The sequence below is a fragment of the Syzygium oleosum genome, unplaced genomic scaffold (genome assembly GCF_021117445.2).
Source record: "Syzygium oleosum isolate NSW1041296 unplaced genomic scaffold, Sole_v2.1 Sole_v2.28, whole genome shotgun sequence".
Lineage (NCBI taxonomy): Eukaryota > Viridiplantae > Streptophyta > Magnoliopsida > Myrtales > Myrtaceae > Syzygium > Syzygium oleosum.
This window is the reverse complement of record NW_026607512.1, coordinates 182,494-208,453: the sequence shown is the minus strand read 5'-3', so window position 1 is coordinate 208,453 and position 25,960 is coordinate 182,494. Positions and strand designations below refer to the sequence as shown.

Here is a 25,960-nt window from a genome sequence, read left to right as displayed (position 1 = left end):
AGCAAAGATACCCCCGCGTCTTTAAATTGAGGTGAAAAAAATGGGAGGGAGCGGTGGAGTGGGATGAGATGGAGCTTTCTGTATCCGTATCTGTTGGCGACTACAGAGACGATTCTCATTAAACTCGAATTATTTTAATGGGTCCTTGCTACATTATTCTATTCGTGACGGAGACAGGGCAGAGGAACTGAGGAAGGGCCAAACCCGCCCGAGATCAAGATGTTTGTCTTCACGAGTCTCCATATGTAAACAAACCCACTCCCGGTGTCCGTTCCTCGAGCGCCAAGAGAGAAAAGGAGAGAAGAAAACAGGCCACATTCGATATGGGTAGTGCTCCTGCGGTGAAGCATTTGCATCCCCTGTTTTTGTTACTTGGGAATGTGCTGGTGCTAATGACGTCCTGCGCCAGAAGTGCTGAGTATGTGTCGGCAGTGGGTGACCCGGGAATGGCAAGGGATGGGCTGAGAGTGGGTTTTGAAGCTTGGAACTTCTGCAACGAAGTTGGCCAAGAAGCTCCTGGCATGGGCAGTCCGAGAGCGGCCGATTGCTTCGATCTGGAGTCAAGTAAGCACAGAGACACACCACCACCACAAAAGTAAAAAAAGAAAAGGCAGTAAGAAGACTGTGCATTAGAAGTTGCCTCTTTCCATTTCCACAGTTTTCTTTTCTGTTCCGTCTCATTCAGTAATCAGACGAAGATTGTCATTCATCACTCATCAGATAATCTTTATATAGGGGGCAATGGCTCTTCAAGATTACTTGGACTAGCCCATCTAATATCATCTTTTGCATGCCAAGAAACGAAAAGAAAAATAGAAAGGCCCATTTTTTTCTGGTCAGAAAAGATGATTTCAATTTCTTTTGACATAACTGGGAATGTTCCATGTCTTTCCCATTTCCCATTTTCTTTTTCGCCTGTTGAGTTCTTGTTCTTTGTTATGACAAGGGCAGGTGCTGCACTGAAACACAAGGTAACTGAAGCTGATAACCAGCTTGGGGTGGGCAAATCATTCCCAGGTCTATCACCAGAAGCCCAGAAAGACCCAGACATGTATGCTGCCGAAAAGGAGCTCTACTTGGGCTCACTGTGTCAAGTCTTGGACACCCCAAGGCCATGGCAATTCTGGATGGTGATGCTCAAGAACGGCAATTACGACACCACCTCTGGCCTGTGCCCTGAGAATGGGAAAAAGGCGCCGCCTTTCAAGCCCGGGAGGTTCCCTTGCTTTGGTGCTGGGTGCATGAACCAGCCAGTATTGAATCACCAGCAGACACAGTTACTGGGCGATGGTACGATGAGAGGGAGCTTCAACGGAACTTATGACTTGGGTTATGACATTGGGAAGGCGAATGACGGGGCCTCATACTATGAGGTAATCTGGGACAAGAAGGTCGGTGAAGGAAGTTGGAACTTTCATCACAAACTCAAGACCTCAAAGAAGTACCCATGGCTGATGCTCTACCTCAGGGCTGATGCAACCAAAGGGTTCTCTGGTGGGTACCATCATGACACCCGAGGGATGCTCAAAACTGTAAGTGGTAATAAATACGAGGACCTTGTTATGTTTTTTCAACTGTTTAGTACTTTCCTAATTTTTCTGTGCACCATTCTGTGCTTTTCTTTGGCTAAGAGCCTAAGAGTAGATTGGACGGCTCAATTCCGTAACTCCTTAGCTCTGAGAGAGAGAGAGAGAGAGGTATACTGTTGGCATTTACTTAGCTTGATTGCTCGGAAGATGCATAGATAATTAATATTTCATCAGCCTCTCTGGATGATGATGATTCGTCAATGCAACTGGATTAGAGTGGGGATAGATTTCTTTGACATTCCCTGCAGCTGACCAGGCATCGGGTTCAGGGAAGATGACAGGTCACACGACTCACGAGTCGATACTGGATTCTCGTGATGAAGTAGTTGAGCTTGTTCCTAGTGTGTGTGGGGTTGCATTAGCTAAATTTAAACGGCTTTAAAAGACTCTGATTGATTTTCCTTTTCTTTTTCCCCTCTTTTTGATGTTTTGCGTGTTACTCCCCCAGCTTGATGAAGTGTGGCATAATTAAGTCCCCTTTGCTTCGTCAATCATTCAATGTTCATTAAAGTAATCCACCTATTCTTCTTTGCCATTACTCAGTGGCACTTCGCATAGGGGAGACCGAATTTGGGTTGGTCACCGATCCTTATCTGAAGTGTTCGATGATTGCAGATTGTAGGTGGTTAGCTAAGGTTTTACATCAGAGTAAGGTTAAAGCACACACTTGGGCAATACTATTAGTTTGCGATTGCTGCTTTTCATGTAGAGTCGGAATTGCTTCTAACTAGCTAATTAAGCAATTTTGACCCTGATCTAGTTATCACTTTGTGTTCATTATTCAGCTTCCCGAATCGCCTAATTTTAAAGTGAGAGTGACCTTGGACATCAAACAAGGAGGGGGTCCCAAGAGCCAGTTTTATTTACTCGACATGGGCAGCTGTTGGAAGAACAACGGCAACCCATGCGATGGCGATGTGAGCACTGATGTCACCCGATACAGCGAGATGATCATCAACCCCCAAACTCCAGCTTGGTGTAGCCCCAGTGGCTTAGGCAACTGCCCGCCATATCACATAACGCCTGACAATAAAAAGATCTACAGAAACGACACTGCGAACTTCCCATACTCGGCTTATCACTACTATTGCGCTCCCGGCAACGCGCAGCACTTGCAGAAACCAGTCAGCACGTGCGACCCGTACAGTAATCCTCAGGCGCAAGAGCTGGTTCAACTGTTGCCACACCCTATCTGGGCCGAGTATGGCTATCCGACAAAACGAGGGGATGGTTGGGTCGGGGATGGAAGAACTTGGGAGCTCGATGTTGGTGGATTATCTTCTAGGCTCTACTTTTATCAGGTCAGTAAACTAGTTTAATATCATTGCTATTATTACTATAATGATAACATAATTCCTCTTGAAAGGGACTCATGTTTTATCGCACGGGGGATGCTAAATACGCATTTCCCATGTCAAGCAGCTATTTATTATTCTGAATGTGCTCAGGGCACGCCTACTTTTGCATTGGCACCGTTGATGTAAATGATTTATCCTGAAGAAATTGCGAATAAATGTTGCTAGTTGATCACAATGTAGGATCCTGGAACTACTCCAGCTCGGAGAATTTGGACATCCATCGACATGGGCACCGAGATTTTCGTCAGCGACAAAGACGAAGTGGCAGAGTGGACTCTCTCCGACTTTGATGTCCTTATTCCATCGGCAAGCACATCATGATTTGAGTTCGTCTTCTGCATTCTGCCAAAAATAATAGAATAAGACAGTCAGAAAACTTGTTCGTTGATGCATATTGGTGGACAACACACATACAACAGTGTCGAGTTATGGAAGCCTGAGAAGCCCGTAAGGGCATGGCTTATTTAATCTGGATGTTCACTTCATTGTGATCACAGAATTCATATACAAGAACCAGAACATTGAACTACAGATCTTCTTGCATGTGACATGTTAATATGGATTGACATTTTCTTCCTGCTTTTATACCATTCGATGAATAGACGGTCAAGTTAAAGACGGTAATGCAGAAACTGATGTTGGGCAATCTATGAATTCGCGGCACATAAAACCGAACACTCTTATTGTACGACCTTCATTACGCTTTCCTAAAAGAGAGTCATGAAGGTCCTTTTGTTGTCTCCAAAAGCAAAAGGTGCGTTGGGGTAAAGAGAATGGTAAGATGAGATAATGGGATTGAACGGGCCTACCATGTGAGCTCACTGAGCTGAGTACCTAACCCCTTGATTTGCGTCAAGAAAAGAAGGCTGTCGCAAGATCTATCTTAGCGACTTTATAATGCCTTGTTCGTGAATCGGAAGTAGATTTGTTAAAATGGGTCATAAATCTATTTCTCAACCCATATATAATAAGCGTGAGTTGTTATATGAGTTAGTTATATTGAGTAAATGAGTTTAAATATAACATGAGTTATAAATGGGTCGTAAGTGGGGTTATAAATTGATTTACAACTTATGACTCTCTTTTTATTTTCTCTCGCTCTTATTCGATTTCGTATTCACTCATTCTGCACTCTCACTGCGGTTTAGAGATGAGTTTTCTTTAGATTAAGTTAAATATTGAGGTATTTTAGCAATATGGATTCAATCGGGTATGAGTCGAATTGAGTATGGATAGTCGAGAATTCAAGAAATTTGCATTATGAATAAATTGGTTAACAAAGGGGTAATGGGTGAATTTTAGTCGGTTCATTTATGATCCGATCCGATCCACTAATTTGACAGCTCTACCCAGAAGAGACATTGTAACTTGTCGTACTTAGCTGGGTTCGCCTTTCGTTTTCGTAAAAGCATGGAACTATTCGGTCCCAAAGTCCATATCGCAGGCCCTCTCGTGTTTTCTTGGTTTGGCATGGAGTGGCCCGTTCTTTTCAGGTCGGTCCATTCAGTTCGTCAAATGGACGGCCATCCACTAGCTTTACATCAACAGTAGTAGGTACCATCAACTTCAGTTCATTTCTTTTCATGGAAACAAAGAATGGCGAGTGAGGTTTTTCCGGAGGACCACCATAGTGGATGGCCGAAAGAACTAAAGTTGATGGACTGAAAGAACCGAATGACGCAGCTCACACGAATGCTGCGGCATTAGTTGAAGTTTACCATCAACTTCAATTCCGGAGGACCACCATAGTTCGTTTCTATCCGATATGCTGCTGCTCATGCCTGTAATATCTCCTTCGATGATTCCAAGAGGACAAAGAATTAAACGTTTCTGTCCGACATGTAATTGCAAAGGCACGCTTGATCTTTAGAATTTTGCTTGAACCTTTGCATCGAAAGAAGTTACTCTCTGGAATTAAATTTGTGCTTTCCCACATCTGAATTCTGAAATATACCCTAAAAAAGGAAGCGAGTACAGCGAGGCGAGAATTTAGTACGTTTAGCAATTTGCCCAGTACGGAAATCTCCTGTGCAGTACACGGTCAGTCCGGTTCAAGATTGAGATGCTAGTACGTGTGTACTATATTTTTATATACTCTCGAGGAACTTATAAGGGTTCCAAGTCAATGCAAGTATGGATCAAAATCTGGGGAAATGAGGGCTTGTGTTGGCGAATTCTGGGCAGGGATTGAAGGGAAGAGCGAAGGGCATTTGGGTGTCGATGTTTTGAGGTAAAGAGGGGACAGAGCAGAGGCTGGGAAGAGGCAGAGCATGGATTGAGCTATTGACAGGGACAGGGACTGTTTTGGCTCGACCCTGCACTGCCTCTTCCCTGGCTGTTGCCTCCTTCCTCTGCTTCTCCTCCCCCCCCCTATTTTATGAGTAAGGATAAGAGTTTATTTTTGCTTTCTTTTCATTTTCTTTTTCACTTTGTTTGATGTTGTTGTCCGTGGAAATGGGAGATGAGAATGTCGCCACGGGTTGAGAATCTCCTGATGTGGCACAAGACTATTTGCTGGTGGAGATGAGGTAAGATCTTTACTGAGAGAATATCTGGACCCGACCCGCGAATGGCGGGTCTCAAAGTCAAGTGATCTTTGACTTCCATATTTTGAGCAAAGTTTGTCTGTTTACTGATTTTTGTGAGCTCAATATTTACATCAATTCTTGCTCTCAAGTTCAGTTGGTGCCTTTCGCATGCTGCTGCAATTTTAAGAGTGATATTTGCATCTGTCATGGTATTGACTCCGCACATCTTTCATACTCAGAACGGTCTTCAGGTAAAGATTGTGCAAAGTTGATTCTAGCACGGTGTCGGAGAGGATATGGTGGTTGATTTCGGAGCAAGAACGAAGTAGCAGGAACCTTGGTCTGGAGCTTGAGAAGGAGCAGCTTCTGCCAACCAGTCCGACCCTTCTGTCATCTCATTTGACTTTCGTGTAGGATTGTGTTCCATGCTAACCAGCAATCCGGCTTTGAACAAAGCAAGGTGAAATCTTTTTGGGCATTGATACATCAGCATAAGCAGGGTTTAAGGGAGAACACAGCCAGGAGCGTAGCGGACTACACCAACCAATTTCCATGGGCTGTTGATGATGAAGGACCGCCGTTTCAGAAACATTCTCATGCATATTTTTTTCTTTTGGAATGTAGACTCTGTACATTGGTGGACAGATGATGAATTGTTAAATCATAGTTTTGATGCCTTGGGAGCTAAGATTTTGCTCGAAGAAATATCATGCTCTCCTCTTATCTTGCAATTAGATGAATGAATGCACACTTATTGACAGCTTAAAGAAGCCTACTTTATAGTCTGATCAATTCACATCACCACCAGAAAATAGGAAAGCATCAGTTTATGTTTGTGCGAATGAGCTAAAAAGCTTCAGTAAACCGAATGCCACAGCTCACACGATCTGGGGTTGCAAAACCGAAAGAAGAAGGAACAAAGCACAAGACGCTAACATGCCAAGAATAACATAACCCTGCAACTTCCCATTGCGATTCTTTAGCCATATTTACATTGATCACTAGAAGTTTGGTGGACAAGGTTTCAAATACATTTTGCTGATACTGTGATCAAACTTGCCACTTGAACTTCATTTGTTGACGAATATCAGTAGGATAAAGAAGAAATACGGGAATAACAGCAAAATACTGAAGTACTACTGTCGGTCTTCCTCTTAGGCATGAGCTCTCAAATAAGAAACAAGCTGCTCGAATGAATGGCTCTTGGCTTTACTGATCAGTCCATGTCCAATTGAATGAACAATCTGCACATAACATCAATAAATTCAAAATCCAGAAGAGAAGGACAACATTGTCATGTAAACTGTCGAGCCATAAAAGGAGCTAATGAGAAACATTGACAAGAACTGCCTTGTATAAAACCAAAATTTGAAGGTTTTTCAGATCAATCAAAACGAGATAGCTCTGGATCTTGTTACTTCTTCCCGATTGACCCGTTAAACTAAGAAGAGTAGATAGGCAACCCAAATTCCAGAGTACTCTTTCTAGGATGTTACATGCATTTCAAGGGAGACATCAAAACAATTACACAGACAAGAAAAAAGACATCTCAAGAAAACTAGCCAGAGTATCTACATTGCTTGATAAAAATAAAATTTACTGAACGGCATCCAGTCAAGCAACAATTATGGGTCACCAGCAGAGTATGAGCAGCTAGAAATATGAACTGTTAGATCCTTTAGTTTTCTCTCGGACAAAAGGCTTTGTGCAAGGATCGACAAAATTCCGAGATGTGAAAAAAAGGGCCGTATTGCAGTCTCTCCATAGTCTGTACAGCAGATAAAAGCAGAGAGATGTGGAAAAAGTGCCATTTTCTTTCCGCAGCTTCAGCGCAGACATAGTCATTAGGAAACTGAACAGTGGGTTTTTCTCATCTGGAATACTGGAGTTGGTTCTCTTTTTCCTACTAGTTTCTTTTCTTCTTGGTTTCTTACAGCGGTCTTTTGTAGTTCCTCTGCAAGTACAAGAGGAAGAGTAAAAGAGTTCCATGCCAAGTTTGACCCTCCAGAGCTTATTTGCTAGGTTCATATATTTCCAAATCTTATTTGCTAAAGCTCATTCGAACAATACCAATAAAAGGAAATCAGGCCCTTTTCTTCAGCTCAAATTGGCCAAAAAATGACTGCAAACCTCCCTAATGCCAATCAAGAAATACAGAACAAGCTTGAAGGCTTTTAGCGTTGAAATTTGTCAAAAGTAGCTTATACCGTGGGACAAATTTGAAGAACAGATCAAACTGCAAGAGCGGAGAAAACAATGTAAAATCAATTAAGTTGAAGAACAGTATTGCAGAAGTGGAACAGCAGATAAAGTATTTAGGTATACCAAGTTATGTAATTGTAGGGGAAAAAGCAAGAGCTATCAATTACATGAAGAGAGGTGACTTACTTTTGATCCTCATCTGTCCAATACACTGACTGACTAATACACTCAACTTGACCATATGACTGAGCATCCTCCAGCTCGTGATCAAGACACCCAGATTCAATGAAGTGCAAATCCTCCAAAAGGATTACATAATGTCTCTGCACTTCCTCTGCACTCTTCTTCCCTCCGACAATGGCCGCGACTGCATCCCACCGATCCGGGTCTTGCTCATCCACCATCGCCAGAGCCACCTCAAACAGCTTGTTCTCTTCCCAACTCCACTCATTGGGAAATTCACCCATGCTCAACAATACCACAAGATCAAATCCCCCAGAAAAAATGAACAAACAAAAGTCGTTTATTTCTTTCAAAGGAACAAAGTCTTCCCCAGATTCTACCTCACATTCTTGCACTCATCCAAGATACAGATGCCGATAAATCAGAACTTTTTCTCTGATTCTTTGTTTGATTCTATAAACACAAACACCACCCACTTCTTGTTTTATGGGTTTCAGGTGTCATCTGTGGTTCAGCTTTGTTTATTCAGTGAGTCTTTGTGTCAGACACAATTGTCTCAACTGAATTGAGATCTAACCATTGGCACAGAGAGAGAGAGAGAGAGAGAGGCCAAGAACTAAAAAAATGAGCAAGAATTCTAAATATTAATCCATTTGTACTAAAACTGGAAACCAGTGATCGAAAACAGACATACCCATTACTTCATTAACCATTTCTTGCAAGACCCAGAATCTGTTTGTTTCTAATTTCAGCAACTGGATTCCAAAGGGTGTTAGATCCGGAACCACAGCATCCCTCATATTTTATTCGGAGTTTAGGAATTTAAAAACCCAATAATGGCAAACGACCGACTGATTTCACCCTACGCCCAATCAAAACATTTCCAAATTAAAATTTCTCGAAACACATTCAACCTTGCAAGAAAGGGAAACGACTTTTGTGGTGGGATTGCACGTTACCTGACTTTAACCTTTGAAAATCTTTCCAAGCAATCCCAGTCCCCAACTGGGTCACTCTCAAGGACTTTCTAGGAGGTGGAAGTGGAAAGACAGGAAATTGGGAGGAAATGGATTCAAAGACTTTTGACAAAAAGATGGGGGGAAAATCTAAAAGGAAAGATTGCTTCGTTTTTTGGTCAAGTTTTTCTCTGTATGGATCTGTCAGCAAGTGGAAAACATGAACTAATCCCCGCTCCCAACTCGAGCAAAAACACTTTTTTTGTGTTTTGTTTTGAATGAGGTTTTCCAAGAGTAGGGAAGATTTGGTGTGATGAATGTTACCCAGCTGTCTCCTTCAATCCGGACAGTGATGGACCCCACGGGGATTTGCAGTTGCGCCATATCTTTTGGCCTCTTTTTGGGCTTGCTTAGAATTGGCGTCAGCCTCCAATATTCAAAGAAATTACATGTTACTCGCGCTTGTCTGTACAAATACATGACCACTAGGATGACTGAGACAGAAGACCTCAAACATGGCCCCTCTGTTTCCGATGTTATGGAGACCACCCGGATATAAAAATGAAACGTTAGATATATTATGATCGTTGTGTTAGGTCATTTGCTGGATTGTTTTTAAGTATTCGCTATAATTCACTTACTTGAAGACATAGTTATAATCCGTCATGTTACTGAATACGTCAAGTTGTAAATTAATAATATATATATGTAGCATTACTAATATGCAAATGTCAACTTTGTATTAAGCACTCTCCTAAGTCTTCGTACAAGGCAATACTCTTGCCTAATATAAAGTGAACTAGTCAATGGCATGGACCCAATACAAGACTCCACCAAAAGGTTATGATTTGTCAGTCCCACTTGATTTCTGCACTATATTTTGCTTAATTTAAGCACACAAACGGTAGACTGAATTCCCAGCCCATCACCTCAAACCGTGATTGAAAATTTTCTTTTTCAAGTGAAAAAGATCGACTATTCTATACCGTTGATCATACAACTTTAAAGACATCCATTATACAAGATTTACAGATGTAGTAAATTAGATCAATTGACATTATGGTAGACCCTGCGTTAAATCAAAATCTCTCTTAACACGCATTTCACAATTAGAGAGGCAATCAATCACTATCGTCGCCTTGTTTTGCTATATATTGATGACAAAGTCTATGGAGAAAGCGATGGTGACTTGATAATGTTATCTTCCCTTGTGCTTTGGGACCCCTGGAAACATAATCATTTCTATCATCCATTTGTAATTTGTGGGGTCATAACTTTTCCTTAGGATCAGGGAAGGATGATTGGAGACGTCTCTTCCATGTTCATGGTCGATTGTTAGCTGGATAGGTGGGGTCGGGGATTAAGACCACGCAAATCACGAGCATATAGTCACTCTTCTTTGGCCAGACCAAAAGAAGAGCTATGCTGCTATTTAGAAGTAGGGAACCGAAGCTGTTCAACTTTCTCGTAGATTCTTTTACATGCTTCAGTAAGCATGACACACAAGAGTTTTAGCATTTCCTGCATAGTGAAAAGATCTTTACTGTAAAATATGGGATTTGGGCACTTCAAGTGGCTCTAACTTGGGTTAAATTAGCAAGATGATGATCCAGATTGAGAGGTCAAGCTGATTAAGTGATACTTGGTGGGATAGAGCTAAAATATTGGATCGGTCGAATGTTAGCCGCCAACAAATGGTCGAGAAGTCGCATGTAATTCGTACCCAGTTGGGGATTGTATGAGAATAATTTCGTTGGAGCACCATTGAAGATCTCGAAACAAGCAGGAAAAAAAGGATGATATTGACTCTGCAATATGGTTTTCTAGTGCAACAATGAATGATTATGCGAGTGTATAAAGTCCTAAGGAAAATACTCTGTACAAGGAAAATATGGGTCGACTACGCCAAAGGGGAAAAGATTTCGACCCGCCTTTGAATGTCTCTGCAAGGAATGTCAGAGGGAAAAAAGAAATGATACCAACTCTGCAGAATCTGTGTTGTCCTTTGCCGACGATTGCAAGGTTACCCGCCGCCTCGTGCAGCACGTTTCCCATTGATGCATCCGCGAGCCTTTTGTCCAGTGATACATGACGAAACTGCACGGCGTTGCATCAGAGAAGAAAAACGTTTGTTAGAAATGAACTCGAACGCTTTCGAACTTGGAGATGAAGGGGACGCGTGTGTACCTATCAAGCAACCCCGGAGAGAAGTCGTAGTAATGGTCAACTGAGGATGATCTTTTGAGGCTATGGCTACAATCCATCCACCACGCCCTCCACAAATAGAAGATCAACTACTCCAAAACTCTTAATTAAGGTCCATGCGGAGTGCATCACGGTGAAGATGACAACGATATTCGAGAGAGATATCGAGCACTTACGGGTACACACCGGGTACGGTTCCAACAGATAGCTGAGAACATAATTAAGAGTGAAACTGCAAAATATGTACATGCACATATGGACAAGACCAATGACTGAACCAGAAAACTTGAACCAGAGAACTTTGATGATACTTTTTTGTCCTGCAAGTAGAACAGAACTAATGCATACAAATACCACCGCCTTCAGCGGCTGCGCTGGCTTCGGGCTCCCCTCCCCCCACGAAGGGTAGGAGTTCGAATCCCAGCACTGGCGTTAGGGATTCTTAAGCGTGACATCGTGGTGGTGGGTCCTGCGCTAGCGTCACCCCGGGTTTATCTCCTCAGCTGTCGGCCGTGCGGGGGTTCCGGGTTACAAAAAAAAAAAAAACTAATGCATACAAATGCATGTCTATTTTTCCGATTCTAAAGGATCCCAGAAAATGAAAACAATGAGTAAGACCGAACCAATATGGATTAATTGTCCACTATCTGATACCAATATGGATTAATTGTTCACTATCTGATTGGTACGGCATACCACCAGTTAGCCAGACGCTGCTGAAATACTCATTAACGTTAGATCACAGCCAATTCCAGAGCCTCGGTGGCCATTCCTCCAATGAACGAGTGCCAAATCGACGCGGTCCCATACATGGAAAGGTGAACTCCAAAGCCATACAAACCCCTAAGATTCTCGTCGCGCAAGATATGAAGCGAGACATATGTCAACAGCAGACCTATAAAATAAAGCGCAAGCTCAGACGCTGCTGAAATACTCATTAACGTTAGATCACAGCCAATTCCAGAGCCTCGGTGGCCATTCCTCCAATGAACGAGTGCCAAATCGACGCGGTCCCATACATGGAAAGGTGAACTCCAAAGCCATACAAACCCTAAGATTCTCGTCGCGCAAGATATGAAGCGAGACATATGTCAACAGCAGACCTATAAAATAAAGCGCAAGCTCATTATGCTACAGTAAGTTCTCGGAAGCGAAATATATTGAGGTGGTATTACCTTTCGCGGCATGGAATTGCCTAGAGATTTGCATATTGGTCCTGCTCCTCGGCCTGCATCCAGTGGAAGCATACCTTAAGACAACGATGTTATAGAGAACTCGGGCAGTGATTGAATCGATGGCTTTTGGCATAAGTAGTTCTTCAAATGCCAAACTTCAATTCGTTTTGCTATAGTCGGAGGCAGATTTATGATGCCAAATTGACAAGATATTACAATTAAATAACCAGGGAAATAAACAAAAAACACCAAAGATTTACGGTCCGAGCATACCATCCAATTGGGTTTGGATTTGGTACGCAACTCAAACTCAAGACGTAATTTAACACCAATCGCATAGAAAGTAATTGCCAAAAAGAGAATAACTTGCCATCCAAATAATGCGATTAAGAGACTAAAATGGCCAATGCATCTGCAAATGCAATCCACCGTTCAATTTCGGTTTAGAGGAATTCCGAGAAATATACTTACGCGTTGGCTGTCATTTGCTCAGCTGGAGGCTCGCTCTACATCAATCAAACAAACCATCTTAATTTCAAATGTGTCAATGGTTTGGCCCGACCATGCTAGATTATCGATCAACACCTAATCAATTCCCGTTATTTGTTTTATTTTAATTTTATTTCTTCAAAACTTTAAAAAAAAATCATTTGAAATTTAATTATTATGGATTTTATCTAAAAATGGTCTGATACTTTACGGTCTCTGCCTGCGCATTCGACGTGGGACTCTCGGCATGTCTGGCTTGATTTCCATACGCCATGTCTGGCTTGATTTCCATACACATGCCGAGAGTCTCATATCGAACGGCCACGCAAAGACCGTAAGAGGAATTGTGAATAAAAGCCAAGCCATGCGCCTGAATTACTCGTCTTTTTCGGCTATTTGGTCAAGATCAGGGGTGGTTTATGTTAAGTGTGTCTTGAAGATTTTATGATTTTTTGGTGGGTAAAGAGTTTGAAGGAGAGGAAACATTCAAATGAAATGCTGCACAATTGGTTCCGTTCAAGAATGAATCGGTCTAGCTTCCATGCCCTTCCGATTATCCCTAGCTTCCATGCCCTTCCAAAAGAAAAGAGATGCTTGAAAATTCAAAAACTTCACTGCAATCAGATTCATAATGCTGCACGATCGTACATGTAGAATATGTGCTAGAAGAAGCTCCAATAACAAAGCGTAAACAAGTTATTAAGAGAATCCATGACGAGAAAACTGCAGGAAAGATTCATATTCACAAACGCTATCAAGAAACCTCTTGAAAAGTGCAGAGATTAGTGCAGAGAAAGAGTTTAGAGCAGAATTGCAGAAGAACGCTAACTCGACAGAGCTACGGTGCTACACCGTCCAATTTTTTCCTTGTAACGCTCAATCGGTGCCATTTTTGCATCTATGGAAAGCTAATCTTCGAACTTTTCAAAATATTCTATTGGAGAAAATTTAATTAATACAATGATTTGAAAATAGATACATTCAAGGAGGAAAAGTAGGATACTTTTCTTGTTTTAAATCTTATTGACACAATTAATGACTCCTTAGAAAGCACGTACATAATTTTGGTAGTTAAAATTAAACATCAAATCTCACAAAAAAAAATGACCCAAATTTTGACTATCCCTAAATTTTTTTTGTTACCTTTGATTGACGCGATTTTTACATCTACGGAAAGCTTATTTTTGAACTTTTCGATTTAACTACAACCTACACTATGTTTTATATTCTAGACTTACTATTGCTAGTAGTATTAGTATTAGTTCATGGAGAATGGCATAATATTCGTGAAAGTATCAAATATAGGAATTATTAAATGCCTCCATGGATCCTTGGAAAATCTTGCCTCCGGTAGGCTTATGACAAGACATTTGATCTTATTTTCCTAAAGTGCATAATTAGAATTTATACGATGAAAATCTGAATTTGTGGAACCTCAGGTTTTGGGCACCAAAACCCAGCAAGTGATTTGTTGGCTTGGGTCGTATCCTTTTCTTCGTGGCGTCAATATTGAGAAAAACACAACGAAACTTTGCTTGGTCAAGCACGTACTGGAAGCTCATGAACGATCCCAGAAAATGAAAACAATGAGCAAGACCGAACCAATATGGATTAATTGTCTACTACCTGATTGGTACGGCATACCACCAATTAGCCAAATGTTGTGCGCTGAAATACTCTCCCCGAAACAAACGCCTCTCAAACAAACGTTGGATCACAGCCAATCCCAGAGCCTCAGTGGTGGCCATTCCTCCGATGAACGAGAGCCAAATCGACGCAGCCCATTCATGGAAATGTGAACTCCAAAGCCATACAAGATCATGCTCATTAACCCAAAACCCTTAATTCTCATCGTGCAAGATATGAAGCACCACATATGTCAACAGCGGACCTGTAAAATAAAGCGCAAGTTTGCCTCATTATGCTACGGTAAGTTCTCGAAAGCGAAATATATTGAGGTGGTATTACCTTTCGCGGCATGGAATTGCTTAGAGATTTGCATATCAGTCCTGTTCCCCTACCTGCATCCAGTAAAAGCATATGTTAAGACAGTGACATTATAGAGAACTCGGGCGGTGATTGAATTGATGGCTTTTGGCATAAGTAGTTCTACAAATGCCAGACTTCAATTCGTTTTGCTAAAGTCAAAGGCAGATTTATGATGCCAAATTGACAAGATCTTAAAATTAATAACCAGAGAACTAAATTAAAAACACCAAAGATTTACGGTGCGAGCATATCATCCAATTGGGTTCGGATTTGGTACGCAACTCAAACTCAAGACAAACTCAAGACGTATTTTAACACAATCGCATTGAAAGTAATTGCCAAAAAGAGAATAACTTGCCATCCAAATAATGCGATTAAGAGACTAAAATGGCCAATGCATCTGCAAATGCAATCGTTGTCAATGCAGTGTCTGTTCAAAGTTTGATTTAGAGGAATTCCGAGAAATATATTTACGCGTTGGCTGTCATGCTCAAGGCACGCGCTACATCCATCAAACAAACATCTTAATTTCAAATGTAATCAACTTGATTAACTCGATTGTCAATGGTTTGGCCCGACCATACTAGATTATCGATCAATGCCTAATCAATTCCAGTTAAAAATTATTTGAACTTTAATTATTAGGGATTTTATCTAAAAATGGTTTGATGCCCTTACGGTCTTTGCCTGCCCATTCGATGTGGGACTCTCGGCATGTCTGGCTTGATTTCCATACGCATGTCAAGAGTCTCATATCGAACGGTCACGCAAAGACCGTAAGAGGGATTGTGAATAAAAGCTGCTTGAATTATTTGTCTTTTTAGGCTATTTGGTCAAAATCAAGGGTGGTTTATGTTAAGTGTGTCTTGAAGCTTTTATGATTTTTTTGGTGGGTAAAGAGTTTGAAGGAGAGGAAAGAAATGCCGAATGATTGGTCCGGTTCAAGAAAGAATCGGGAACCAATTATTACTAGCTTCCACGCCGTTCCGATTATCCTAGCTTCTATGCCCTTCCAAAAGAAAAGAGATTCTTGAAAAATTCAAAAACTTCAGTGCAATTAGATTCATAATGCTGCACAATTGTACATATAGAATATGTGCTAGAAGAAGCTCCAATACCAAAGCCGTAAACAAATTATTAAGAGAATCCATGACGAGAAAACAGCACAAAAGATTCATATTCACAAAGGCTATCAAGAAATAAAGAGATTAGTGCAGACAAAGAGCTTAGAGCAGAAATGTAGAAGAACGCTTGATCTTCGAACTTTTCAAAATATTCTATTGGACAAAATTTAATTAATACAATGGTTTGAAAATAGATCTAAATAGCACTCAAGGAAACTTTTCTTGTTTTAAATCTTATTAACTCCTTAGAAAGCACATACATAATTTTGGTAGTTAAAATTAAACATCAAATCTCACCAAAAAAAAAAAGTGACCCAAATTTTAACTATCCATAAATTTTTTGTGTTACCTTCGATTGACACAATTTCTGCACCTACGGAAAGCTTATTTTCGAACTTTTCGATTTAACAACAACCTACACTATGTTTTATATTCTAGACTTACTATTATTAGTAGTATTAGTATTAGTTCATGAAAAATGGCATAATATTTGTGAAAGTATAAAATATAGGAATTATTAAATGCCTCCATGGATCCTTGGAAAATCTTGCCTCCGGTAGGCTCATGACAAGACCTTTGATCTTATTTTCCTAAAGTGCATAATTAGAATTTATACAGTGAAAATCTGAACTTGCGGAACCTCAGGTGATGGGCACCAAAGCCCAGCAAGTGATATGTTTAGCTTGGGTTGCATCATTTTCTTTTGTGTCACGGATGGACAAAATCCATTTGGTAAAATTCGTGAACGTGGCATCAATATTGAGAAAAACACAATGAAACTTTACTTGGTGAAGCACATATTGGAAGCTCATGATTTGATAGTGCATATACTAAACTTAGATCCTGTCATCTTTAATTTGCATAAAAGTAGCCTAAATTTCCTCGAACTTGGCTTAAATACCTATCCAGCTGATGAGGCTTTACTTGATGAGCAGTCTTGTTCATGTAATTGATTTTATTGAGGTCAATAGTTAATTGCTTTCGGTTACTGGAGGGCCAAAAGCAGCTACACCATCCTTTTTTTTCCTTGCAACGCTCAATTGACATGATTTTTGTATCTATGGAAAACTTATCATTCGAACTTTTCAAAATATTCTATTGGAAAAAATTTAATTGATACAATGGTTTGAAAATAGATCTAAAGAGCATTCAAGGAGAAAAGTAGAATATTTTCTTTCTAAATTTTATTAACACGGTTTTTGACTCACTAGAAAGCATGTGCATAATTTTTGTAGTTAAAATTAAGAATCAACCTTACAAAAATATAATTAGACCCAAATTTTGATTTGCGTAATTTTTTCAACGTTCAATTGATGCGATTTTTGCATCTACGGTAAACTTATCTTCGAAATTTTCAAAATAAGGTTTATTTGAAAATTTAATTGATATAATAGTTTTGGAAAATAGACCTACAATATACTCAAGGAGAAAAGTTATGATATTTTTTTTGTTTTATAAAATCTTATTAACACGGTTATTGACCCATGAGAAGCACATACATAATTTTGGTAGTTAAAATTAAATATCAAATCTCACAAAAAAAAATTTGACCCAAATTTTGACTATTCATATATTTTTGTGTTAGGTTCGATTGACGCGATTTCTGCATCTTATTATTGAACTTTTTAATTTAACAACAACCTACATTATCAGAGGTAACTTTCCTTGGTCAAGCACGTCCTCATGATATGGTAGTGCATATACTAAACTAGGATTTTGATGTTGGTTTTGCACCGGAAGTCTTTCAGAGGTAATACCAATAATGGTGGCATGCTCACTTTACTAAAAGTATGAAACCAACTAACTACCATCGCGCATCTTATAATCCTCAAACTTCTCAAAACATGAAGACTTTTTTTTATCCACGACCTCACGCCACAAATGCAAATTATCGCTCCGAAGAATTAGATAGGTTCGTGTGGCTTCATTGCCTCGCTGATTTGATCGCCGCATGAACCGCGGGTCGATAATGTCTTAAGATCGCGCATTATTATACGCCATCATCATAAGTAGTCACGGATAGATTTTCATCTAATTTGCATGCTATGTTTTGCTTTCAAGGATTTACTCCTCCATAAAACAAGGAATGCGTGCCACTATATTATTTTGGTCAATAGAAATTCATTTTTGTATGGTGTAATTCAAGTAAAGGAGAAACAAAGTATAAATTTAGGATGGATATATATATTATTCTCTCCGTTAAATTTCCAAATAAACATTCAGAAAAAATCTTTGAATTTTTTAAACCGGGAGTGTAAGAGGAAAGTCAACATCCGTAGCGTCGTCACGAGTTCATAATATGATTGGTTATCAAATACAGGGCATATGTGTTAACCATTTTCAAGTAACAAAAAGGTATTTCTTATTTTCCCGTCAAATTTTAGAAAAAACAATTTATATTTCAAAAGATGCAAATGAAATCATATGTAGTTCAGCGTTTGCATTTTATGAAAATTTCAAAAGTTTTAGATTTCTTTTAAAAAGAGTCAAAATGAATGATTCACGAGATTTGATTAAGCAAAATAAATTAACAGCCAATTCATATAAATCCTAGAAGTTAGAACCTCAATTGTTAGAACCCACTTCGTCCCTCACGAAAGCACAACAAATAATTAAAGCAAGAGAAAGATTATCAAAAAAGTCTTAAACATATTATACTTGTACCAATTCAGTTATCATCCTTTTAATTTAACTAATTTAATTCTAAACATTTTAACAATTTGACAATGTAGTCATTTTGACTAATTTTGATCGAAAATTACTAATGTGGACATCAACCGTCCTTCGTGATCGACACTAACATAAACAATTTTGCAAATTTTTCTAAATTCTTTTTCTTTTTATTTTTCTCCCCTTTTCTTGCTGTGTCCTCTTTTTTTTTCTCTCTTATTTCCCTCCCCCGATCCGTGACCTCGATGGTGGCAAGTGGAGGTCGCTGGCCACAAGTGAGGGCCTCGCCTAGCCCAGATCTGGCGAGAGCTCACGGCCCTCGCCTAATGGTTCGCCTCAAGCCAGCAAGGGCCCGGCAACCTCGTTGGCCTCATTTAAAAAATAAAAAAGAGAAGAAAAAAATAAAATAAAGAAATAATTCTGAAGCTATATTAACAAATTGCAAAAATATTGTTCGCATTAGCGTGATCATGCTACGTAAGACAACCGGTATCCACATAAATGATTTCCGACTAAAATAGGCCAAATGAATTACATTACCAAATTGTCAAAAGATTTGAAACTAAAAAATTTCAACAAAAAAAATGATCAAATTAAGAGAGGGTTAGGACGAATTGACACGAGTAATTATCCTGTAAAATGGAGGAAATAAGATCCGCCAACAAGACATAGCTTCGCCCCAAAAAATAAAATAGGAAGATTATTATGAAGAGAACATTTGTCGTATCCTCACAGTATTAATAAATAGAATGTTCCCAATGAGGGATCCATACACAAATTCACAAAAACCAATATAGAAACACCTACAAATCCGTTCGTTTTACATTTTTCCACTGCACGCTCACACAAAGAGAGACGAGGAGACCGAGAGAGAGTTACGAGCCTGGTGTTTCCCCCGCTGGTCCTGGCCGGGCGTGCAAAAGAGGTTGTAATGCCTTCACGACGATGCTCATGTTTGGCCTAAAATCCGCCTCGTATTGCACACATAAGGCGGCAACAGCAGCCAGCTGCAATCGCAGATATAGATATTCTAAGAGGTGGCTCTCTACAATTAAGATCTTATGATAACAAGGTGTCAAACTGTAGATCACCCCAGAACTTCCACCTATCGTGTTTATGCAGATATACTTCAATTTGGAACAAAATTTCTCTATGAACACCAAAATCTGGAGTTCAATTCCATTGGACGGGCAAATAGAAAGCTACAACAAGCTGAATTTTACAGCACATTTCATTGCCTATATAACATTCATCCTGTTTTACAGGAAAGAGAAGTTCTACAGTGGAATCTCTTGGCCTAAAATGCATCAAGTCTGCCACTGGTCCATTAATTCAATAAATATGTCAATATGTAAACCACAGAATGCTTAGCGATGAAGAAAGTTATCTGAAGGATCAATGACCGAGTGAGAGAACGTGTGCTCACGAGTCAGTATATTCCAGTCACTGTACCACCATGCCTATAAAGTAAAGGCATATTAACATGGTAAGTTGAAGCATTTACCTTTGCGACTGCCTTTGGAGGGAATTCTCCTCCGAGTCTTGCATCTACACACTGCCTAACTTTGTCTTCACTCAGCTTTGGTGTAGCCTATCAAAAACACACGCACAAAAAAATCAGTTAGAACTCAGCAAGGGGACCAAAAGAAAGTACAGTGTCATAGAAAACTAAAACAGCAGAACATAAATTATTATTAGCGAAATTAGTACCCATGTAACAAGACTCTGCTGCCCACGTGGTAATGTATGATCCACGGGTTTCCGCCCAGTCAGAAGCTCCAGCAGAACAACACCAAAACTATATACATCACTCTTGGCATTTAGCTGTCCAGTCATTGCATATCTGCCCCGTAAGAAGAAAATTGGAGTTATCAAAAGTTGGTCGTGGCAAGGATTACCAGGCAGAACTCTGCTTAAAAAGAGGCTCCATGTGATTTAGATCATATGAGTTGGCACAAACAGAAGTTCATACAAAATACTACCTACCACAACAAAGCTCTCATTTTTTCCAACAAACATTCATCAAAGCCCATGTTTGTGCTACTCTGATGTCAAGCTCAATAGTAATAGTATAGATAAAAGATATTCTCCACTATACAATAGCTTGAGTCACCAGAGTAGAAGGACAACTAATTAATATGCTTTTCGGAAAATACTGAGTTATGATGATAGAAATGCAAGCATGTGCATGCGTTGTGTTGGATATGATAAATTGTGAGAACCAAAAGTAGCTTACTCAGGAGCATGATATCCGAAGGTGCCAAGAACACGAGTTGAATGAAGACGGGCTGCCATATCGGGAGCTTGGTTGGACAAATCAAAATCAGCTATCTTTGCAACATCATCATCAAATATTAAGACATTGCTGGACTTAATATCGCGATGGATTACTCTAGGTTCTGCTTTTTCATGCAGATACTCAAGTCCTTTAGCAGCCCCTACTGCAATCTTTACTCGCTGTACCCAAGAAAGAACAGGACCAGGCTGTGCCCCTTTAACTCCTTTTCTACCTGCATCGAAAGGAAATGGTGATGACTTATACTACTTTTTGCACATCATAAACAGGAGTTCAAATCGAGCCACTTTGATCCAGCAAAACTTGAAGCCCTAAGTTAAGGATGTTGCATAAGAGCATCTATGCAACCACAATAATATGCACAATCATATATCACAGATGGTGTATTTATGGGGTTTTAATAATCAGTAGAAGTGAGGGAGTTTTGGCACATGCTCCATGCCAAAATGGTCCATAGAACTGCATATAGAATGTCCCTTTAAATGATAAATATGAGGATGCTAACTCTCTGTCAGGTACACCCATTGTGAACATTCTTTAAGTCATCCACTGATGCCTTTGATGAACTGGAAGGTGGTAGTGCAGGGACTATTGTGAAAATGGATGACTACAGGGCAAGCCAAACTCCCCGGCGAGTCTGGATAACTTTCCGGTCTAGGAACAAAGTAGAAATTAAACTCTCAAACCTTACCTGGACACAGAGAGAGAGAGAGAGCAGAGGAGAAGTTGAAGCCTTTGCTAAAACAGATTAAACTAGCAAACAATAGCTACCTAACCACAGTAGTCGAGCATGCAAAGTATCCATTGTAAATGACAACATGACATAGATCATTGCAACTAAGTAAACGGCGTTGCAAAGTAACAGTTTTAAGCAGTAATGAATGACACAATGATGGAAAAGGCATTATAAGCTGTATAAGTCAACAATTTTGATTGTAACATATACTGACTTAGAGAAAGCAACACTAGCTCTTAGTTTTACTCTTAACCCCTGCCCAAAAAGAAATAAGCAAAGGAGAAGTTGAAGCCATTGCTAAAGCAGATCAAACTAGCAAACCAAAGCTAGCCAACCACAACAGTCAAGAAGGCAAGGTATCTATGATAAATAATTCATGACATAGATTAATGCCGCTAAGTAGAAGACATTGCAATTGAACTTGTCTTAAGCATCATTGAATGACATCATGATGGGAAAGGCAGTTACTAGCTTTAAGTCAATAATTATGCTTGTAACATATACTTCATTGAGAAAGCATAAGTTTAACAGGCTGTAAATATCTACATTCAGTCGATATACATCCATAGGGACAAAAAAAATCACATAGTGGACTCAAAAATGGCCTTAAAGTAGCATCATGTTGCAACTATAATAGGTAGAAGTAGTTTTTTTTGGTAAGGGTAGGTAGAAGTAGTTGTACAATCCAAAAGTGCAACAGTGAAATAAGGACCACAATGAGACATGCCTCTTGCTTACCATGGAGAATGTCATGGAGAGAGCCATTAGATGCAAACTCGTACGCGAGTACACGGGAACTTCCATCAACACAATAACCAAGCAACTCAACAAAATTTTCATGTTTCAATCTCGACACCATGGAAACCTGCGAAGCTTTACATCAGTTGAAAATATTAAAAAAAGAAAGAGTCAACAATTGATACCAGCTGGCATCCCAAACCTGGGCTAAAAATTCATCATCAGGTTGCTTGCTTGCATCTAACTTCTTAATAGCTGCAGCCTGCTCACTTTTTAGAACCCCATAGTATACTCTGCCATATGATCCCTCCCCAATCAAAGCATTTGTACCAAAGCTATCAGTGATTTCCTTGAGTTCATCCACTGGAATAGCAGGGACTTCAATGGGCTGCACTTTTACTGCTTGTGCACCTTTTGGCGCAGATTCAGAGGCATGATATGCCCCATCATTTCCTGAATGATGAAGTTCAACTTAGTTTACACTGAAAAAATGGGGAAATAGACAAGAAGAAGAATGTAATAAAGGACTAAGTAAAGGCTAACTTGATTGGAAGAGCATAAAACTAAAGCATAAAAGTAGAAAAATAAGGACATCACAATGTGAATATAAATGTCAAATGAAATGCATCTAGACAAGCAAAACCACAAACTTGATACAGATTTAGCAGCAAACGTGATGATCAGCATACCAATTTTCTCTAGCTGGTATTCGTAGGACTAAATTATGCATCAAAACAAGTATGATTTTGATTACATAATTACCTGCTGAGCTCTTCATCGGGTACATGCCTCCATTATCTGGAGCTTTATGAATATCATCATCTTCACAACAGCTAAAGCAGCTCATGGCTTTCTTCCCTCACCAAATGGAACTCCCCTGTTGAAGGAAGTTACTTCTCAATAACACTGGAATGAATTGGCTCAAACTAAGCCAAATAGGTTACAAAAATAATTTTCGTAAACATAGATGAAAAGCAAAGGAAAGTCTCAAATGACTTGAACTCTTCACAATCTCCCTGTCCAAGGCTAGTCTTGCTAAGAACTATCTCTACGGCAGGATAGTACTTGTGAACTATGAGGGCCAACCGTTAACATATTGCAGCGTCAGTTGTATGATAATAGGATTAGCTAAAAGTGTCTTCACTTGGAAACTTTCGTATTTTGAGGCTCACTCTAGTAGCGTAGTCACAGAAATCAAAGGTACCCTATACGATGTAATTTGATGGTTCTACAAGATAGAAGATATAAAAACTCTTATGCAGTTTACTATACAGTTTTCAAGTATGTTGTCCATTTGTATTTTAGATTTCCATGATATTGGACAAGGGTGTGTATAAAATGCCCAGTTAAGGTTGCTTCGTGTGTCTCAAATGTCACGAATTCAAGTAGTAGAAGTATCCGCCAACCAGTGCAAGATTGAGGCTCCTCATATTTAACTCTCTCTCTCTCTCTCTCTCTCTCATTGTCAGTGCATGTAATCATCTTATGACCCCACAGTATGAGAGAGACCCTTGTGCACTAGTACTCCTCTAACAGGTACAATTTGTGGCATGAGCACATCTAACACAGTGAGTTTCCATATCCTCTGACTTCCATGCTACTGCAGATGTACTTGTACAACAGTCTCCATCAAATGTCCGGGAAAAGGACCATAAGAACGCAATTGGAAGCAATAATGATGAGAAGAATGGCATGGGAAATGGTAAGCGAGAAAAAAAGAAAGGCATTCACAAGTAAACTCATTTTCGTACACACACATTTCCTGTCCATGTTTTATTCCTCACTATATATATATCAGCTACTTTGTAACCACAAAACAAGACTCGGATGAAGCTCGCAGCAAGAAATGTGAAAGAGACATTGAATTATGAGCTCTGACTATCGTCCGTTTAATCATCACACTCAGCATCACATCATAATTAGCACACGGATACCAGAATAATCTCCACAGTTCAACATGAATATGTTCAACGCATTCTTAATGTTCCAATAGAGAAGTAATGATACTACCATGATCCTACAAATTATTTCATGAACATGTTTCACATCCAAAACCATCGACCAAGTCCCTAAATCTAGTATCCAACAAGTCCTAAAGGTCCTCCCAACACGTCGTCGCGTAACGTCCATTTATCTCGGACGAAAATAAAGAATTCCAGCTCGGCGCGACCGTGTGCCACCTCAAGAAGCCCAGCCCCCGACGACCCCATTCCATACACGGGAGGGGCGCGTTCCCCCCTTTCAGTTCCGATCGGTCATGCAGAGGAGTGATCCGCATCGTCTAGTCCAGCAAATCAGCTCCACGCACGCCTCAAGAGCATAGCTACTCCAAGAAATTCACCGCGCGAGCCAAAAAAAAAAAAAGCTCGACCGCTACAGCATAAGCCGAAACCGCACAAGCTCGCGAGCCGGCGCGCTGATCGTCGCCTTCCCGAATCGCCACCGCCGATCGATCACAGCTCGGCGGGCAAACTACGGTCGGATCAGAGTCAACTACCGCCGCGCAGCGCACGTGCAACACCAGCGCAGGACCGCACAGACACACCCGCACCAAACCAAAAACAAAAAACAAATGAAGGAAAAAAAAAAAGAAAAAGAAAGAAGAAGCAGCAGCACGAAATTCACACTCGCCAGAACCCACGCCGGGCAATCCGGCAACCGAAAACCTCAAATCGCGAGAGAGAGGCCGCCGCCGCCGCCGCCGATCGCGCGCGGGACGAGGATCGGCAGGGGCAAAAACCGAAACGCCCGAAGCGGCGCGAGCAGGGCGGGCGGAGGGGAAGCGGTTACCTGAAGTCGGCCGGAAATCGCAGGGGTGGGGAAACGAACGAGGCCGGAGGGAGGGAGAGAGAGAGAGAACCACGGTTTCTCGCTCCTGCACTGGCGAGGCAGTCGGTCGAGCGGGGGCAGAGAGATCTGGAGGAGTGAAGTCGGGGGCCGGCGGAGGGTGCGCAAAATAAGGGGGGGCACGGGGGTGCGCAGGATAACGCGTATCTAGGGGGAAGAATGGAGGGGAGCGAAAGTGGGGCGTGGTCTTGACTAGTCCCACACTCCTCCCGGGTTGAATTATTATTACAAGGGAGAGAAACGGGCGGTTTTTCGTTTGGCGGATTTTTCCATTTTTTTATAGGGAAAAATATTGGGGGTTGCTGCGACGTTTCTTTCCTCGGTGGTGGTGGTGGTGAGATATTTCCTTTTTTTTTTTCCTTTTTCTTCTTTTTTTCTTCTTTTTTTTTCTTTTTTTTCGTTTTTTTCTTCTTTTTAAATGAGACGATTCGGCTGAGGGGGGCCAGGCTTGACCCCCTTCGCACCGTCAGCGAAGAACTTTCAATGCGCGGAGAGAGAAAGAGACAGAGAGAGAATTGGTGTGGTGTGGGGGGGGAGGGGGGAGGGATCGCCTGTGCTGGGGTGGAGGTTAGCGAATCGCGTGTCGCAATGTGAGTGGTCAGTCTAACGCGTTAGAAAAGCCGAAAGGGAGAATATGGTCCCGAACATGTAGTGTCTACCCTAAACTTGTGATTTGTACGAATACGATCCCCGAACATTTAGCCCAACGTGTGATGTCGTCCATAGACTTTTAATTTATTCAACGTGGCCATCGAACTATTGGTAAATATTCAGTGTAGTCCTTAAATTTTGTGAATATATTTAAAAGTTCAGTTGAACATTAAACTAAAATTCATGAATCATATTAAATAAATTAAAAAAATCATGGACAGTCA

General features: G+C 40.5%; 3 protein-coding genes and 1 long non-coding RNA gene across 5 annotated transcripts; 2 read left to right on the top strand and 2 right to left on the bottom strand.

Moving 5' to 3' along the window:
- Positions 1–83: 83 nt before the first annotated feature.
- Positions 84–3,478, top strand: LOC115680734 (uncharacterized). Its single transcript, XM_030604567.2, has 4 exons — positions 84–564; positions 952–1,532; positions 2,375–2,890; positions 3,128–3,478. Exons 1-4 carry the CDS (start codon positions 324–326, stop codon positions 3,266–3,268), a joined length of 1,479 nt encoding a protein of 492 aa, XP_030460427.1. The 5' UTR covers positions 84–323; the 3' UTR covers positions 3,269–3,478.
- A 1,246-nt stretch (positions 3,479–4,724) lies between these two features.
- Positions 4,725–6,235, top strand: LOC115680722 (uncharacterized). Its single transcript, XR_008814643.1, has 2 exons — positions 4,725–5,475; positions 5,715–6,235. It is a non-coding gene; the product is annotated as an uncharacterized LOC115680722 (long non-coding RNA).
- A 186-nt stretch (positions 6,236–6,421) lies between these two features.
- On the bottom strand, positions 6,422–9,112 carry LOC115680721 (protein RADIALIS-like 3). Of its 2 annotated transcripts, none has more exons than XM_030604551.2 (2): positions 7,864–9,108; positions 6,422–6,719 (listed from the first exon to the last, which is right to left on the bottom strand). In XM_030604551.2, exons 1-2 carry the CDS (start codon positions 8,142–8,144, stop codon positions 6,692–6,694), a joined length of 309 nt encoding a protein of 102 aa, XP_030460411.1. In that variant the 5' UTR covers positions 8,145–9,108; the 3' UTR covers positions 6,422–6,691. The 2 variants fall into 2 exon arrangements, with proteins under 2 accessions (XP_030460411.1, XP_056159650.1); XM_056303675.1 differs by lacking the exon at positions 6,422–6,719 and adding an exon at positions 6,912–7,711 and having other exon boundaries at positions 7,864–9,112.
- A 9,926-nt stretch (positions 9,113–19,038) lies between these two features.
- Positions 19,039–25,143, bottom strand: LOC115680657 (pto-interacting protein 1). The gene is made up of 8 exons (XM_030604465.2): positions 25,029–25,143; positions 23,001–23,115; positions 22,441–22,691; positions 22,239–22,365; positions 20,705–20,978; positions 20,179–20,311; positions 19,973–20,059; positions 19,039–19,475 (listed from the first exon to the last, which is right to left on the bottom strand). The coding sequence occupies exons 2-8, from the start codon at positions 23,083–23,085 to the stop codon at positions 19,344–19,346; spliced, it is 1,089 nt and encodes a 362-aa protein (XP_030460325.1). The 5' UTR covers positions 23,086–23,115; positions 25,029–25,143; the 3' UTR covers positions 19,039–19,343.
- Positions 25,144–25,960: the final 817 nt, after the last annotated feature.

Bases quoted from the DNA above. Each gene is read 5' to 3' on its own strand.
- LOC115680734 (XM_030604567.2), top strand. From the start codon at position 324: ATGGGTAGTGCTCCTGCGGTGAAGCATTTGCATCCCCTGTTTTTGTTA. The intron at 565-951 runs GTAAGCACAGAG...TGACAAGGGCAG, and splicing joins TTGCTTCGATCTGGAGTCAA to GTGCTGCACTGAAACACAAG. The intron at 2,891-3,127 runs GTCAGTAAACTA...ATCACAATGTAG, and splicing joins CTAGGCTCTACTTTTATCAG to GATCCTGGAACTACTCCAGC.
- LOC115680721 (XM_056303675.1), bottom strand. From the start codon at position 8,144: ATGGGTGAATTTCCCAATGAGTGGAGTTGGGAAGAGAACAAGCTGTTT. The intron at 7,712-7,863 runs GTAAGTCACCTC...CCGCTCTTGCAG, and splicing joins TGGACAGATGAGGATCAAAA to TTTGATCTGTTCTTCAAATT.
- LOC115680657 (XM_030604465.2), bottom strand. From the start codon at position 23,085: ATGAGCTGCTTTAGCTGTTGTGAAGATGATGATATTCATAAAGCTCCA. The intron at 22,366-22,440 runs GTTTGGGATGCC...AAAGCTTCGCAG, and splicing joins ATGATGAATTTTTAGCCCAG to GTTTCCATGGTGTCGAGATT. The intron at 20,060-20,178 runs GTACTAATTTCG...TGTTTTTGATAG, and splicing joins AGCAGAGTCTTGTTACATGG to GCTACACCAAAGCTGAGTGA.